This window comes from Salvelinus namaycush, chromosome 37, assembly GCF_016432855.1.
Source record: "Salvelinus namaycush isolate Seneca chromosome 37, SaNama_1.0, whole genome shotgun sequence".
Classification (NCBI taxonomy): domain Eukaryota; kingdom Metazoa; phylum Chordata; class Actinopteri; order Salmoniformes; family Salmonidae; genus Salvelinus; species Salvelinus namaycush.
In genome coordinates, this window is record NC_052343.1 from 5,512,031 (window position 1) to 5,529,380 (window position 17,350).

Consider the following 17,350-nt stretch of genomic DNA (forward strand, 5'->3'; position numbering starts at 1 on the left):
GATAATGAACAAGGGCCTCGACTCCGATAGCTAGCCTAATCCACAGATTTAAAGCATCAATATGACCCGACGGAAGAGCACACCAAGGCGCTTTACAACACGGACACTGATTGAATCAATCGCCATACTGTGGTGTTTCAGCATCACGTCACTACTCTCTGCATTCATTTAGCCTTTTTGTCTTCTTTGTGGTTGTGAGTACTGTGTTACCTCAGAGGGAAAGGAGGACCTTATTGTGATTGATAGGTTTTGGTACATTTAGTGTTACTAAAAGTTCCATTGTCCTAATTGTTTGTTTGATTGATTCATTGATTATAACGCTAACTGGTGTAACAACTGAATTGTTTAATCTTATAATCAGGTTTTGACACATGACCTTCGGGTGAACTTATCCATCAAGCCAAAGCCAATTGTTTTTTCTCTAATATTGAATTGCTAAATATTTGTTCATTATGATGGCATCATCACGCTTTGTTGTGTGTGTGTGTGTGTGACTCCGAAATGTGTGTATGACACATGTACGACTCAACTTAAAGGAGTCAGTGTTTAAGATTTTTTATGAGCTATAAGGTAGACTGCTATGTTCAGTGGTGAGCCGAGGGTGTGGGGGCTCCTGTGCCTCTCCCAGTGAGTATGGGTTTAAATGCAGGTAGTCTTTATTCAGTACTGTGCCTTTGTCACAGTGCACCCCTCCATAAGCCTTTGTCATGTTAATGCTGCTAGTCTGCTCCACTGCTGTTGTCAGTCTGGTCTGTGGGAACTCGTTAGTTCGCTAGGCTAACTGTATAATTGAGACACAACACAACGTCCCCCAACATGCCAACAATACACAGGAGAGAGACACACCTGCTCCTTAACACATGCTCTGACAGTGGGTCATGTTCTTTAAAACATACTGTGGCAAAAATGTTTTGCAATAGGAAAAGAAACATTTGACTTTAGAACGACAGCATCAGATAGTACTTCACTGTTTCACTCCACTTCGGGACATTTTATTCCATTCCGTGACTGTTGAACATCGCCTTGTTTCTCCATACAACCTAACAGCCTCCATAAACCAAGTTAAGGTGATTCATAAACGGCTGTGAAGCAGACATTTGATTCGTAAAAAAAAAAAAAAAAGTAGGCCTAGAAGTTTACGCGGAACGTTCCACCTTGTGAAAATGACTTGAAGCGTTTGCGTTGTGTAAGAAGTGCTGTATTGCGTCAAAAGTCAGAAAAGCAATCTCTCCATTCAGAGAAACGAATTAAGGCCAAAAGTTTGTTCCGTCCCCCCGCTATTGAGGGACTGCTGGATAAAGAGTGTCTGTGTCCCTCTGTCTCTAAAGGTCTCTAATTTCACTTGGCCCGCTGCAAAGTCTGCATCTCAAATAAGCCCTGCATACATAACCTGTAAACAGACCAGGAAGAGGGGTGAGAGATAGCAGCCTATTCTCCTCTCCTCTGGCTTGATGGCAGTGGGCAAACAGTAGCCCCTCTCTGATGACGGCAGATAATGACTTGGGAAGATGCGTTGGTGTTGATTGCTGTGAATCACCAAGTGGTAAAGATAGGGAGGGGAGGGATTGTGTGTGTCGTTGTGTCTATGCGTGCGTGCGTGTGTGTGTTCATAATGTTTTGAATTGTGGTTATCCACTTCTTTCTGGTCCTGGGATTAATTGTGTTTTTGTGTTTCTTCAACATTTGTTGTCATCAACCTTTGCATAGGAATACTAAAAGGTTATTGACAATGTAGCGGCTTCTTTTATGTTCTGACTCTTTACTTGTTGTGGAAGCTTTCAATCTAATCTTCCTGTGAACAGACCAATCACATAAGGGGGTTGGGTCGTTGGTTTTGTTGTTGAATCCCTCCACCCTGTGACTAAGATTTCCAGTATCCAGGCACCCCAGGGAAGCCCCTAACTCCTTTTCACCCAAACCCACACATTTCTGGGAAGCAACCCCTTTAGTGTTAAACAACTGTGTGTGTGTGTGTGTGTGTGTGTGTGTGTGTGTGTGTGTGTGTGTGTGTGTGTGTGTGTGTGTGTGTGTGTGTGTGTGTGTGTGTGCGCACGTGCATATGTGTGAGTGCATGTGAGTGTGTGTGTAATGGTGTTGCATGGTGCTTTAGTTTTGACCCATCAAAGGGACCCCTTTTTCATTTCCTCATGAAGAGGGCTCCCCATGTGAGGGGTGGGTGTGGCTGCCAAAGTGCTAATTACCACATAGGCTACTGGAGCCATAGAGGATCCACTGAGGTCTTGTTTAATTTGAAGGCAGAGCAGAGAGGGAAGAGAAGGAAGGTTGTGGAGGGGAAGGGGGGACATGCCATGCAGCCAGCAGGATTAATCTACTTTAGTGCTCTCAGGTCTTCTGGCACATGGGGTCTGTGATCAAATTTGGCCCCATTTGCAACCAATTTGGAATTGTGTTCATTTAGGCCCCTATATCCCATCTCCCCATATCAGAACCTACACTTCCCAGTCTTACATACAGCATAGGGGGCAGATGGGAGGTTAATGGTAGAGAAACTGGGAAATGATCAACTGCCTGGCTGCCCAGCCTGTTAATAGTGTGTTGCTTCGTAGCCCCATTGATCCAGTGCTTCTTCAACTACTGTACACCAGCCAGTCTTTTGGAACAGGGTTTACGTGTGGTTAAGGCCATGGTGTGAAATGGAAAGGGACAGCGGGTTTGGTGAAACGATTCAATTACTTCTAAGAGGATTTGGAGCTAGCTAAAAACCAGAATCAGCTGTTGTGGGTTTAGAACAGTGGCCCTGGCATACCGGGGTCTCACCCATGCCAGACCCACTCAGGGAGAAGGAGGAGGGCCGGCTCACTTGCTCTTTGTTAAACAGCTGAAGACACTGCTGCTCTCTTATGGGACCAACCAAACCCTTATCTGGAGTATTGCTACTATTTCGAAAGCTTGATCTTGTCTGCCTAGAGTATCAATCTCTCTGAACTGTCAGTTGCAGATGTCCGTGCATTTCTGTCGTTGCCTTTCAGGTTCAGATCTCTGGGACGGAGAAGGTAAAGTATGGGAGGTCGTAATATGTGAGGCTAGTATAATTTAGGACACACAGGGATGGAGTAGTCACAGGGTTAAATAACTTGACCCCGTGGGGGTCACGCTATTGAATTCACTTTTCCTTCGCAGCCAGGGTATTTTCAGTCTCCTTTGTGATTCATGCTATCACCTCTTTACCAGTTACTCCTTGTCCCTCATTGTCCCTTTGTCCCTCAAAGTGGCAAGTAACACTGTCATAAACAAACATTCACTCCTGGGAAAATAAGCCTAAGCAAGGTTGAATCTCGCATGAAGACATGCAATGCCGGTATGACAATATCTTGTCATCAGTGTAAAACTTGTTACGTTTACACTACAGAAAGATGGTGTATTGGTGATCAGCTAATCTTGGCACAGTGAAAACGGAGGGACATGTGATTTTGTGTCCCCTTCTGTCTTTGCACAGAAAGAGTCAATATTTCGCCCCCTCTTCCATCTGCCATGCACTTTCTCCTCTGACTAATCATTCTAGAGACATTGACTCCAATGTCACTTCGCCCCCACCTTCATATACAGATTACCACAACTAGCCTGTACCCCCGCACACTGACTCGGTACCGGCGCCCCCTGTATATAGCCTCGAATATTGTTCGAGAATATTGTTATTCTTATTGTGTTACTTTTTATTATTACTTTTTATTATTACCTACTTGGTAAATAATTTCTTCTTCTTGAATTGCGCTGTTGGTTAAGGGCTTGTAAGTAAGCATTTCACGGTAAAGTCTACACTTGTTTTATTCGGCGCATGTGGCAAATAAAGTTTGATTTGATTTGGAAAGACTGTAGATTATGGAAGAGGGAGGGGGCTTGCGTGTGTACGTGAGAGAGAGACCGAGAGCGTGTGTGTGTGTGAGAGAGAGAGGGAGAATATTGGAGGAGGGAGAGAGAAAGATAAGGAGAGAGAGAGAGAGACAGACAGAGAAAGATGTTAAATTAGGTTGTTCAGGGCTTCGGGGAATAAACACCTCTTTGAAGGGAGTGACCTAAAAGGCACCTGTCCTCCAGGGCTTCCAGTGCACCTGCTGCCCTGCACCTGTCCACTTACTCACAGCTAGTAGTAATCCCAGCTCTTATCCCAGGGGAGATCGCTACACACATCATCTCCAGGTGATCACATGAGTGTGTGATTAGCTGGTTTCATTCAACTGGGGTGTTGGTTTCCCTAGTCTTAGTCTCCCTGTAATAGATAGAATAGGAAATAAAACAATTAGGTTACATAGTGTTGATGTAAAAAGACAAATCACATGTAGATGCTATTGTATAGTTGAGATTTAGTTTGATGCAAATGTAATTTGATAAATGACATCCACAGGGTTCCGTCATAGCTTTCCCAGGAGTCCGAAAGGTCTATTTTGCCAACATCCAATTTTCTCAATTTCATCTTCATTTATCTTCTTTGTTTTTCATAGGAGTTGTATGGGTCTGGAAGTGAGTTGAAAAAAAGTCATCAGAGATGTTTTACAGTAATTTGCTGTCTTTGTTGCTGCTGTGAAGGCTACTGCACTGACTGAATGGAGATGGGGGAATGGCTGTGGGTGGGTGATGGTCCCTCCTTTTGTGGCCTTGTGCTGCGTGCCCCTGCCGGCGCCGTGTGAGCTAGAGGCAGAGAGAAGGGGCTGGAGGCAGGGAGAAGGGGCTGGAGGCAGGGAGAAGGGGCTGGAGGCATGTGAATGTTTCCAGGAGGGCGACCCGGAGCTCTTTAGAAGGCTTTTTTCCTCTCACTCTCTCTTTTCTTCACCACAAGCAGCATGGAGTTTCAGAGCCCAAATAAAACCTTCTAAAGGAGGGGTTATCAAGGGGGGGGGGGGGGGGGAATCTAGTTGAGCCGTTGGAACTACATTGTCTTGATCCGGGTGCGCCATCGTCCTATTGGTGGCGTGAACAAGGAAGGAATTCCTCTATCGGAGCTCCAACAACAAAGGAGAGAGGGAGAGGAGCGGAGCCGGTGGGAAGGGAGGAGGGGGTGCTGTGAGAGGGGAGAGGAGGACATTGTTTGCCTGTGGCTGTGGGCAACGGAAAGCATGGGTTATCTCCCTTGTGTGTTTTTGTTTAGAGAGTGTGGTTTGATGTGAGGATGTCTGAGTGAGTTGTGAGTGTATGTGCGTGAGGAGGCTTCTTGGGAAGGGAGGGAGGCCATTCAAAGGATGCTCAAACAAGGCAGGATTTTTTTTTCTCTCCTTTTTGAATGGTGACTGAGGACGAGCTGAATTCCTTTGCTCTAGCCGTTGTGCTCGTCTCTGCTCCAGGGTAAGTGTGCGTCACCTAAATCTCAAACCGCCAAAACTGCCACCAGGCCTGGATTGGCTTATAGGAAAAGTTCAGTAGGAGTTTACTCTTCTGTGATTGTAGCTTGGAAGAGCATGTGATGATGCAAAGTGGCTATGACCATTGGTTCACTGGTCCACATTGGCCCAAAGGGACAGTTCTGAGTCTGAACAGTGAACCTAGAAGTATGTTTTTATTTTTACTCCACAAAAATAGGAAATATGTATTTTTGATTGTTTCATACGGTTGTAAGTATAATGTCTTCATGATAATGGTAATGTGCAGTAATAACGCGCAAGGTAGAATATTCTAATTTACAGATTTGATTCAGGAAGAAAGTAGTGAGATTGATATGTGAAATTGGGGAAATTCGATGGTCCGTTGCTACATTTTGTCAGGAGCGGAATGATAACAATGGCATTGTGGTGCTAGAACCAGCATGTGCTGTTTTTAATGCAATCCACCAAAATATCAAACAACTTCACCATTGGATGCAACCGTCACATATAGTCTTACCATAGCCAATTTGCATCTTGGGCTTAATGTATTAGATATTTAATATTATTTCCTAGATGTAATGTGAGGTGTTTAAATCAACAAAACAGTTTGATACAATCGTTTGTTGTTCTGTTTCAGTCTTGAACAAACCTTTTTTGATATCTGTGATAAGAAGTCTCACGGGTGAACGCACAGCTGTCAGCTTTAATTAGAAGACCGCTATCTTGATTACCACATAGAGACCCTCCGTGAATTGGGACTGGGCTGTCTTTGTGCGGCTCTGAGATTGTAATTCATGATTATTATTCTGTGGTTAATGGAATCAATGGTCTGGTTTGCCCGTCATTGGATGCGTTTTTTTGGTTTGGATACACGCTGGAACAATGGTGCCAAAACACCAGATTCTCTTTTGTGTGTGAGTGTATGTTGGTGTTGGTGTGGGTGTGGGTGGGGACGGTGTTTCTCACAGACACTCACCGAAAAAAGAAACTCACACACATTCAAACTGTCTAGTGTCCATCAGTGATAGGATACATAGATTTCAATTTGTAATGATTGAGATTAATAGCATCAGACATTTTACTGCCCTTTCAGGTCTCATTGCATGTTCCATATATTGCAGAGTAGCCCTTTATTGTGACTCTACATTTGATTCATCGGGAAATGGTCTTGCAGGGACAGATCTTGAGAGCACACAAAGAGCAAAGAGTCTAAATCAAGGGTCATTTCTAGAGAGGTGAAGTGGTGGAATGGGCCGGGTCATCTGAGATATGGGTTCAGTGAAATGGTTGCCTGGCTTCAGCTTTAGCGCAGAACTAGCTACTGTGCACATTCGTATAATATAGCAACATGGTCTAAATAAAATATGTCAAAACAGTATAATTGAACCATTGGTTAGCCTGTTGTAGAATGATTTTATTTGAGATTTTGATGGACCTTGAATATGGGCTCTTAGAATGACCCAATTACCTCATACAGTAGAGTTGAAATACATAACTGATAGTTTGGTCGCTATAATACCAAATAGCTACCCGGACTATCTGTATTGACACTTTTTACACTAACTTTTGACACTTCACATACGCTACTGCTACTGTTTACTATCTATCCTGTTGCTTAGTCACTTCACTCATACCTATATGTACATGTCTACCTCAATTACCTTGTACCCCTGCAAATCGACTCGGTACTGGTACTCCGTGTATATAGCAAAGTTAGCGTTACTCATTGTGTGTTTATTCCTTGTGTTATAATTGCTCTCTCTGCGTTGTTGGGAAGGGCCGTAAGTAAGCATTTCACTGTTAGTCTACACCTGTTGTTTACGAAGCATGTGACAAACACAATTCGATTTTATTTGATCAGATTGATGCGGTAATTAGCATCCTCAGTGTTTGTTTTCAGATGGCATCTCACTGTTAATGTAGTAAATGTGTCAGTAGGATGACACACAGCATCATCACGCTACATACAGTATGTCTCATAGTGTATGTATGTAGTAGTTTATGAGAGCACACTCAGGTAGCCTGGGATCCAACCTGATATGCTCTGTTTCCATTGTCTGCTATTTTGAAGTGAAACAATGGGCAAACAGAACGTATCAGTTTGAATTCCAGGCTACACTTTTTATTTAACTAGGCAAGTCAGTTAAGAACAAATTCTTATTTACAATGACGGCCTACCCCGGCCAAACCCGGATGACGCTGGGCCAAATGTGTGCTGCCCTATGGGACTTCCAATCACGGCCGGTTGTGATACAGCCTAGAATCGAACCAGGGTCTGTAGGGACGTCACTTGGGAGCACATCAGGTGCAATAGCCAGTCAGACATGGCACGCCCTCACCCTTTGCCTTGGTTTGTTAACCTACTGAACATGGACACAGCTGCCTGGCCGCAGACACTCTCCTCTGGAGAATACGAGGATGTGATTAAGGCTAACCGGGTAATCATTGATCTTGGGCTGGGGCTTTGTCTGTGAGCCACTCTCCTCTCTGATCCTGTGTATTTACAGAATTCCCCCTGGGATCCATGCAATGGCCTACGTCATCTGCGTTGCAGACATGTGCATAGTACGACTGTAATTACTAAAATGCACATAGAGAGGTCTAATTCGAAATGTTCAGTTCAGCTACACCCTTATTATATAATAGAAGACAGATACATCCTGGTTTTTAATGGGGATCATGGCTGTGAAACAGAATGAACTGAATAGAATTATGAATTATGAATAGAATAGAATTACAGTATGACATGTAATTGCTGACAGAGGCACAAGGAGGTTGTGTTCTGCTACAAGCCGAACAAGCTGTTTCATCTCCACCAAAGAGAACAGCCGAATCTAGTCATGCAGCTAATTGTTTCGAGCTCCTAACCTGTGAGTACTGAATATTCATTGTAACCAAAGAACAAAGAGCGGATACAGCCAGCAAAGACGGCACTGTAAAATTTGGTGTCTTCTGGTTCAGCGAGCCAGAAAACAGAAAACCCTCTTGGCAGGTTTTTTGGAGCCAACTTCCCTAATTTATCTGACCCGACCAGCCGAGACCAGTTGCGACCAGCCGTGACCTGGAATGACCTGTTGTCGATCCACAGGCACTAATCCACTCTGATCTCAGAGGAAGCAGTCGCAGCTGAGTATAGCAGAGCCCCTCCCTGGTAGCCCCTGATGGGCCCACATCAGCCCCTATAGGCCAGGATAATTACACTCATCTTTGAACCCTCTGTCATAACAATGACCATACTGTGGAGAAGTAACAGACAGCCTGAAACAGTCCCTAGTCGTGGATCAAACTCATGGCAGTTATGTTGGAATTAGCCAATGAACTCTTGGAAAAGGATGCATTGTAAGCCATGCAAAGATGTTTAATACTTCAAAATGGTGGACTGTACTGTGGCTTACAGTCCAAAATGTTGTGATTTGTCAGGGATCAGTCACAGCAGCAATCTTGCTGCTATTACCATTCACAATTCTGTACAGTACAACCTGTTCACAATGCTTTGTGAGCCCAGTGTCTCTGCAGTTATGTCAGGTCATCACAAGCAGATCAGAAAGCGGAACGGTGTCCCGACTATGCATCACTCTCCCCCCCAGCCACCCCTACTTCCTCCACCCGCTCCTCAGCACACAAAAAATTAGGGGGCGTTTTTATGCCTGTCATATTTGATCATGGGCTAAATAGTTTCCCCAGGGCCATATCTATATATATATATATATATATATATATATATATATATAGAGAGAGAGAGAGAGAGAGAGAGAGAGAGAGAGAGAGAGAGAGAGAGAGAGAGAGAGAGAGAGAGAGAGAGAGAGAGAGAGAGAGAGAGAGAGTGAGAGTGAGTGAGTGAGTGAGTGAGTGAGTGAGTGAGTGAGTGAGTGAGTGAGTGAGTGAGTGAGTGAGTGAGTGAGTGAGTGAGTGAGTGAGTGAGTGAGTGAGTGAGTGAGTGAGTGAGTGAGTGAGTGAGTGAGTGAGTGAGTGAGTGAGTATATGTCTTAGCTGGTGCAGGCCAACCAAGACCAAGAGAGCCCAGATCAGTGCATGTGGTCCTAGGATGACAAAGAACCAGGTTTGAATGCACAGTAAGCCAGCCAGGAGTCCCTGGCTCTGCTGTGCTTCAGTTGATTTTACTGTACTACTCTCTCTCAACAAATGGGCTGTGGTGGTTAGAGATGGAGTGACTAGGTAGTTAACCTCTCATGGATATGTTTCTGCAGTTGTAGTAGTTTTCACCATATTTTAGTTAGTGATTGCTTTCACAAGTCGTGCACATTGCAAATAATATGATATTTACCATTATCCAAAGTTGGTGCAATAACATCAGAGATCAACAAAACATGCAATATAAATCAAACTGTTTTGGGGGGTCAACGAGGAATGATTTTACAGTTCAGCTGGATGCTCACCCCAAGCCCCCTTGTCTCACTCTAGGCATCTGAAGGATCTCCTGCATGCATGGCAGAGGGGCCCACTCTCGCCTATTACCTCACTATCCCCTGGGCTGAAGGATTATGGGTAATCTGATCAGTCGGCCCAGCTGCCTGGGCCAGAAGTCCAAGCAGGTGAGGTCCGACGAGGACTTCCTGAAGGAGTGCTACCAGCGGCGTCGCGAATGGCAAGCTCCGCCCCTGACGCACCACGGGGAGGCCAGGCGGGAGGAGGTGGTCAGAGAGAGGGAGGAGGAGGAGAGGGTGACAGACAGGACGAAGGAGGGTGAGGTGGAGGACGAGGTGTCTCACGGTGACACCCCTCCCTCGGACAAACCCCTCAGGACCAACCCCTCCCCCACCCCGACGGTCACCACCACCAGTACTCTGGACAATGCCTTGCGCGGCACCCCCTCCCCCATCAAGACTTCCAGTAACAGCACCCTGACCAGGAAGGCCGTGGTCCAAGAGATCCCCTATGGGAGATCCCCTCTAGCCCAGCCCGGCTCAGTCCCGGGCTCAGCGGAGAGGAGGGCCAGCTTCCAGAGGAGAGACTCCAGAGAAGGAAGCCTCCAGAGGAGAGACTCCAGAGAGGGCAGCCCCTGGTCCTGGAAGACCTTGGCCTCCCGCGAGGTCACGGAGGTGACGGAAGTGACAGAGACAGTCGTGACAGAGATTGTGGAGGTGACGGAGTACCCGTCTGGAGAGAAGGGCGGAGACGCCATAGTCACCAGGACTGTTAGGGTTCTGACTGGAGCAGCTGAGGAACTCGCTGAGGTCAATATAACTTCAACAGCCAACAGCCTCTCTAAAGTGTCTATTATTATTCACTACAGTAGACTAGGATGTGACTTTCCTTTCCCCCCCTCTTTTCATTCCATTCTTTCATTGAACGTCTGAACTTCAGCTTTTCATCTTTTACCGCTCTGCAATTTCCTTAACATCTCTTCAGCAGCATGTGCTACAGAATGTGTTATACTTTTGTTAGGACAGTGCTCTTTTTCAGAAAAGTAGATTGAGCAATGAAGTCGGCTGTTGTGTTGACTTTTATATTTCTATCCCAGCTGCAAAGCGATGGACATTCTAGTTCAGACCAAGATTCCAACTCGGACCGTTGGAGGGTAAGATATCCAGTGCATTGCTCTGTTTTTTTTATGTGATTTACTATTTAGCATTATCTCAATCGCCTCTGCACAGTATGAAGGTAACACTGATATTACAGAATGGTGCCCACGGTTTCATATGGTTGAGTTACTATAAACAGTGTTAATGCTGTGTCACGCTCTCTTTTTTCCCCCAGGGAACGAGATCCGCCTTGACTCTGAGAGACGATTTTGCAGATTCTGAAAAGTTCCATCAATCCCTGGAAGCACTGTTGACCTGGGTCTGTGAGATAGAGGAGCTGACAGCCAATCAGAAGCCTCCATCTTCAGAGGTCAAAGTGGTGAAAGCACAGCTGCAAGAGCAGAAGGTACAGTACCAGTCAAACGTTTGGACACGCCTACTCATTCAAGGGTTTCTTGATTTTTACTATTTTCTACATTGTAGAATAATAGTGAAGACATTAAAACTATGAAATAACACATATGGAATCATGTAGTAACCAAAATAGTTTTAAACAAATCAAAACATATTTTGTATTTGAGATTCTTCAAAGTAGCCACCCTTTGCATTGATGACAGCTTTGCACACTCTTGGCATTCTCTCAACCAGCTTCATGAGGTAGTCACCTGGAATGCATTTCAATTAACATGTGTGCCTTGTTAAAAGTTCATTTGTGGAATTTCTTTCCTTCTTAATGCGTTTGAGCCAATCAGTTGTATTGTGACAAGGTAGGGGTGATATACAGAAGATAGCCCTATTTGCTAAAAGACTTTGTCCATATTATGGCAAGAACAGCTCAAATAAGCAAAGACAAATGACAGTCCATCATTACTTTAAGACATGAAGGTCCGTCAATCCGGAAAATGTCAAGAACTTTGAAAGTTTCTTCAAGCGCAGTCGCAAAAAGCATAAAGCGCTATGATGAAATTGGCTCTCATGAGGACCGCCACAGGAAAGGAAGACTCAGAGTTACCTATGCTGCAGAGGATAAGTTCATTAGAGTTAACTGCACCTCAGATTGCAGCCCAAATGAATACTTCACAGAGTTCAAGTAACAGACACATGTCAACATCAACTGTTCAGAGGAGACTGTGTGAATCAGGCCTTCATGGTTGAATTGATGAAAAGAAACCACGACTAAAGGACACCAATACTATTAAGAGACTTGCTTGGGCCAAGAAACACGAGCAATGGACATTAGATCAGTGGAAATCTGTCCTTTGGTCTGGTGAGTCCAAATTTGATATTTTCTGTTCCAACCGCTGTGTCTTTGTGAGACGCAGAGTAGGTGAACGGATGATTTCCGCGTGTGTGGTTCCCACCGTGAAGCATGAAGGAGGAAGTGTGATGGTGTGGGGGTGCATTGCTGGTGACACTGTCAGTGATTTATTTAGAATTCAAGGCACACTTAACCAGCATGGCTACCACAGCATTCTACAGCGATACGCCATCACATCTGGTTTGCGCTTAGTGGGACTATGATTTGTTTTTCAACAGGACACTGACCCAACACACCTCCAGGCTGTGTAAGGGCTATTTGACCAAGAAGTAGAGTAATGGAGTGCTGCATCAGATGACCTGGCCTCCACAATCACCTGACCTCAACCCAATTGAGATGGTTTGGGATGAGTTGGACCGCAGAGTGAAGGAAAAGCAGCCAACAAGTGCTCAGCATATGTGGGAACTCCTTCAAGACTGTTGGAAAAGCCTTCCTCATGAAGCAGGTTGAGAGAATGCCAAGAGTGTGCAAAGCTGTCGTCAAGGCAAAGGGGTGGAAAGAATCTAAAATATATTTTGATTTGTTTAACACTTTTTTTCTCTACTACATGATCCCATATGTGTTACTTCATCGTTTTTATTCTACGAAGTAGAAAATAGTAAAAAATAAAGAAAATCCCTTGAATGAGTAGTTGGGTCCAAACATTTGACTGGTACTGTAATTTACAACATGGTACACAAAATATCTAAACTTTCACACAGCACCCACGGCTAAGTAGCTATAATGTTTGATCAATCGCATGAGGACACTTTATCTATGGAAAATGGCACTGAGATCATGGAAATAGTCAAATGCTCCCTTTATTATATTAAATCCCTTGTAATCAGGGCTGAATATTGAAGGTTCACTCTTACAATTCCTGGGATTTTTTTTTTTTTTAAAGCCATTCACCTTTCAGTGTGAACCAGCGCCCATTGTGAGTACAGTGGGTGAGGTGAAACCTGCCTGGCTCCTCACAATGCAGGCCTGACACTTGAGATGGGGCTTTCACTGCAGGAGAGACAAGAAAAGGCACATACTGTATACCCAAATGTAAATTCTCAGGGCTAGCAAGTAGCAATGACTCTCTGCAGCTAAGACCTGAGTCGTATGAGCTGGGTTTGTCCTCACTCCTAATACGTCCATTTGAGATATTCTCTGGCTTTACACTTCACTTCTCAATAGTTGTAGCCTATTTTCAAGCATTTGTAAGATTACACTGGATGTTCTAAAGTACCCCATCCCCGACTTATCACAGGTTTTGACTTTTTTATCACTGAGAAAATATCTTTGAGTCTCACCATCAGAAAGACAATGAGTAAGACTTGGCGTTTTCCCTGGTCAGGTACTGTGGTCAGGTTAAACTCCTGGTCATAACAACAATAAGGCAATGGCTGAGTATCCATTATCATCTCACAGCTCCTGCAGCGTCTCCTAGAGGACCGGAGGCACAGTATGGAGACCATGATGCTGGAGGGCCCTCATGTGGCCGAGGCTTTCCCAGGGGAGGAGGTGGAGCAGGCCAGGGTCCAGCTCTCCATGCTCAGACACAAATGGGAGGCCTTACTGGTAGATGCGGTGAACAGGTCAGCTCATTGAACTGTGGTGCTCTCCCTTCATGTGGGTGAGGAAATGGCCTGGTTCAGAGACACTGCCCTGGGCCTGGAGCAACTTAAAGGCATTATGCTATGCTATGTCATGTTATGTTATGTTTTATTTTGCTTCGCTTTGCTATGTTATGCTATGCTATGCTATCATGCTGTTGGCAGCGTGGGCTGAGCTGTAATGTAATGGGTGTTGTGTATTGGTGTTGACAGGCGGGGCAATCTGGAGCTCATCCTGCCCAGCTCCAAGCTCTTCCAGGAGAGGGTGGGCAGCCTGCAGCAATGGCTCATCTCTGTGGAGCAGGATCTGGCCAAGCTACGCAATGCTGAGAGGGAAATGCTACACCTCCCCGAGGCTACGGAGGAAGCCAAGGTAGGACATCATCTATGTATACGTTTCTCCTGTATGCAGGCCTATACCCTGTGCCATATACTGCATGTTTATATACCAGTGGAGGCTGGTGGGCTGAGAAATCGTCTGACACAAAATGGCTGACATATTTTTGGAATTACCCCTCAGGCTGTGGTGGAAGAGATCAAGGCGAAAAACGCTGACTTGGTGAAAATTCAACAGAGCGGTCATGACCTCAAGGAGAAGATTTCAGGTACATAAATGACTGTTGCAAAATCAATGCGTTTGTAAATGTTAACCCTTACCGATACACAAAATCCATCAACAGATGACTTACATAGAGAAACAACATGAGAAGCGACATGCCACAGGAGGCTGCTGAGGGGAGAACGGCTCGTAATAATGGCCGGAATTGAGCAAATGGAATGGCATCAAACACCTGGAAACCACGTGGTTGATGTATTTGATACCATTCCACCATTTCCGCTCCGGTCATTACCACGAGCCTGTTCTCTCCCATGCTACATACTAATAGTAATAACTAAGAGTACCAACATGCTAAGAGTACCAACATGCTAAGAGTACCAACATGCTAAGAGTACCAACATGCTAAGGGTACCAACATGCTAAGATTATCCACATGCTAAGTGTAGCAAAATGCTAATCCTACACGTCTTTCTGTTGGTGTGGTCCCCACAGAAGAGGAAGCCCAGCAGGTGCAGGAGCGTGTGGACAGCCTGAGGATACGCTGCTCGGTGTTGAGCCTGACCAGTGGTGACGTGCTGCAGAGACTGGAGCAGGCCCTGGAGGCATCCAGCCGCTGCACCTCCAGCCAGGAAGACCTCCACCTGTGGCTGGGCCGCATCGAGAGGGAACTGCTGGGGCCTGCTGGGGGGCAGACTGGGGGTGGAGACACGGTGCTCTGTGCTGCAGAGAGACAGAGGGTAAGAAGCGGGGATTAGCAATGTTGCCTGTGTACATAACTGATATGAGGTTGATGGACTGCTTACTCACCAGTCACGACTACTCATTGGGTCCTGTGCATTTAGTCAATTTGATAGTCTTCTGATAAGGATGATAGGAATTCTGCACACACTTCAACTAGACAGCAATGTGTACTTTTGTTAACATGTCTGTATGTGTGTGTTATTTATTGTCAGTTGGAGCAGGCTGTGGTGAAGGAGATGGCCTGGTTCAGAGACACTGCCCTGGGCCTGGAGCAACTTAAAGCCATTACTCTGGAGCCTGAGCTTATCTCTGCCCAACTCTATGAACAGAAGGTGAAGAGACCCATTGGAACTACATTTTAAAAGCTACTTTGTCCCTTAGGGCCACCCTATACAAGCCCGTTCATCCACCTCTACATATGCCATGCTTTGTTCTACAACCAGCTATGTAGATTTGTATAGAGGTCGGATGATGTTTGAAAATATTTATTGGTTTGCAAAGGCTTGTGTGTTTGCACAGTATTTTACATTACCTTAATTTTAGATGGTAAAATATGCCATGCTTTTGTGTGTTGTGTACACGAAGATCCTTGCGGTGGAGATTCTGCAACACCAGTTCAACATTGAGAAGATGGTGAAGATCTCTGAAATCTTGCAGACATACGGCGAGGAAGGGGAAATACGGGATCTGCAGGTACATACTGTAACATCTTACCCATGATATCATCTGAATATAAAACATTGAAACAAATGAGACAAGCTACTAGCATACGGGTCACGTTAAAGCTGTTGTCATCCAATCTCCCCAGACCCCGTTGGATGCCTTACAGGAACAATGCAACACCACGTCAGCCACCAACTCCCACGTGGTCCTGCAGCTGGAGCATGCCCAGTCCCTCTTGGTCCAGTTCACTGAGGGCTTTGCTGAGGTGTCACCATGGCTACAGGAAACCCAAGCACTCATTGGCCAGCTCTCCCTGAGCACCATTAGCTACAAGGCATTCCGAGAACAACAGGACCTCTTACAGGTACTGTAGCAGAGACCTGCCTTTGAGTGGAGTGACAATTCTTTTTTTGTCATCTTTTTTCTCCCTGTTCAACAATGATGCCCTTTTAGACTTCATAGCTCCCCCTCCGTTTTCTGCTCAAATGTGCTGTTCTACTGTTCTTCCTTTGTAGATTTTTTGGCTCCGTTCATTAGTGTACTTTAATCTACTTCCTGAAAGGATAACATTGAACATTCCCACAGGTACATAAAGACATCTCTATTCTCCTCGGTAGTTAATGGAAAGTGAGACAAGGTGACCCGTTTTACCTTTCCTCTTCATCAGTTCTCAGAGATAGAATTGAGACTCCTCGTTTTTCAAACATAGCCATTTAAGTGCACTCTACAATGCCTATACCATGCCCCAAAAGTTATCTGGGTCATATTCATTAGGTATCAAACAGAAGAAAACATGGAGGAATTACCTGAATTTGTCCAATAAGAAACTGTCCTTTTAGTTTTCAGTTTTAAAACTTTTTACTACTTTTTTTTTTACTACTTTTTACTACTGTGTGCCCTAATGAATACAACCCAGCTCTGTGTCTCTAGGGATCTATTTCTATGACCCCTAACCGTTTCTCACCTAGGGCCTAAGGGAGTCCATAGCAGAGCATAGACCTCTGATAGCACGGCTGTGCTCGCTGGGGAAGCGTCTGTCAGAGCTTAGCCCCGCCCAGGGGGAGGAGTTCTGTCATAGCGCCGCGGAGGCTGAGGAGCAGCACAGGGCCATCAGGGACAGGGTCAGAGAGGCTGCCAATCTGCTGGAAGAGTCCCTGCCAAGATACACACAGGTGACAGTTATGCACGCACTGCTGCATGAACACACGGGCACGCAAGCCTGCATGGAGACTGTCTTTCGGACTCTCTGTGGTCACAAAAAGATCCCATGACACTTATCTTAAGAGTAGGGATGTTAACCCCGGTGTCCTGGCTAAATTCCCAATCTGGCCCTCATACCATCATGGCCATCTAATCCTCCCCAGCTTCCAATTGGCTCATTCATCCCCCCTCCTCTCCCCCTGTAACTATTCCCCAGGTCGTTGCTGTAAGTGAGAATGTGTTCTCAGTCAACTTACCTGGTAAAATAAGGGTTAACGTTTAAAAAAAAGAAAAAAAAAGAAGAAAAAAGACACACGTGCAACACAAACACACACACACGCACACACACACACACACACACACACGTGCGTAAAGACACACACATGAAGACACACACATGAAGACACACACATGGTACATGTATACTTAAATACAGAACACATAGCAGTCTCGCCAGACACTGCGTACTGTGAGAATAGACTATCCAC

General features: G+C 45.2%; 1 protein-coding gene across 1 annotated transcript in view; it reads left to right on the forward strand.

Moving 5' to 3' along the window:
* The window catches only part of LOC120031579 (plectin-like), a 227,186-nt gene that overhangs the window by 191,090 nt on the left and 18,746 nt on the right, over window positions 1-17,350 (forward strand). The window contains exons 35-47 of the mRNA XM_038977388.1: window positions 2,991-3,019; window positions 7,823-7,888; window positions 9,814-10,471; window positions 10,798-10,854; window positions 11,034-11,204; window positions 13,515-13,681; window positions 13,913-14,072; window positions 14,220-14,304; window positions 14,751-14,995; window positions 15,212-15,331; window positions 15,585-15,692; window positions 15,808-16,026; window positions 16,631-16,834. Of these exons, the coding sequence (XP_038833316.1) occupies window positions 2,991-3,019; window positions 7,823-7,888; window positions 9,814-10,471; window positions 10,798-10,854; window positions 11,034-11,204; window positions 13,515-13,681; window positions 13,913-14,072; window positions 14,220-14,304; window positions 14,751-14,995; window positions 15,212-15,331; window positions 15,585-15,692; window positions 15,808-16,026; window positions 16,631-16,834 (2,289 nt within the window). The remainder of the gene's footprint in view (window positions 1-2,990; window positions 3,020-7,822; window positions 7,889-9,813; window positions 10,472-10,797; window positions 10,855-11,033; window positions 11,205-13,514; window positions 13,682-13,912; window positions 14,073-14,219; window positions 14,305-14,750; window positions 14,996-15,211; window positions 15,332-15,584; window positions 15,693-15,807; window positions 16,027-16,630; window positions 16,835-17,350) is intronic.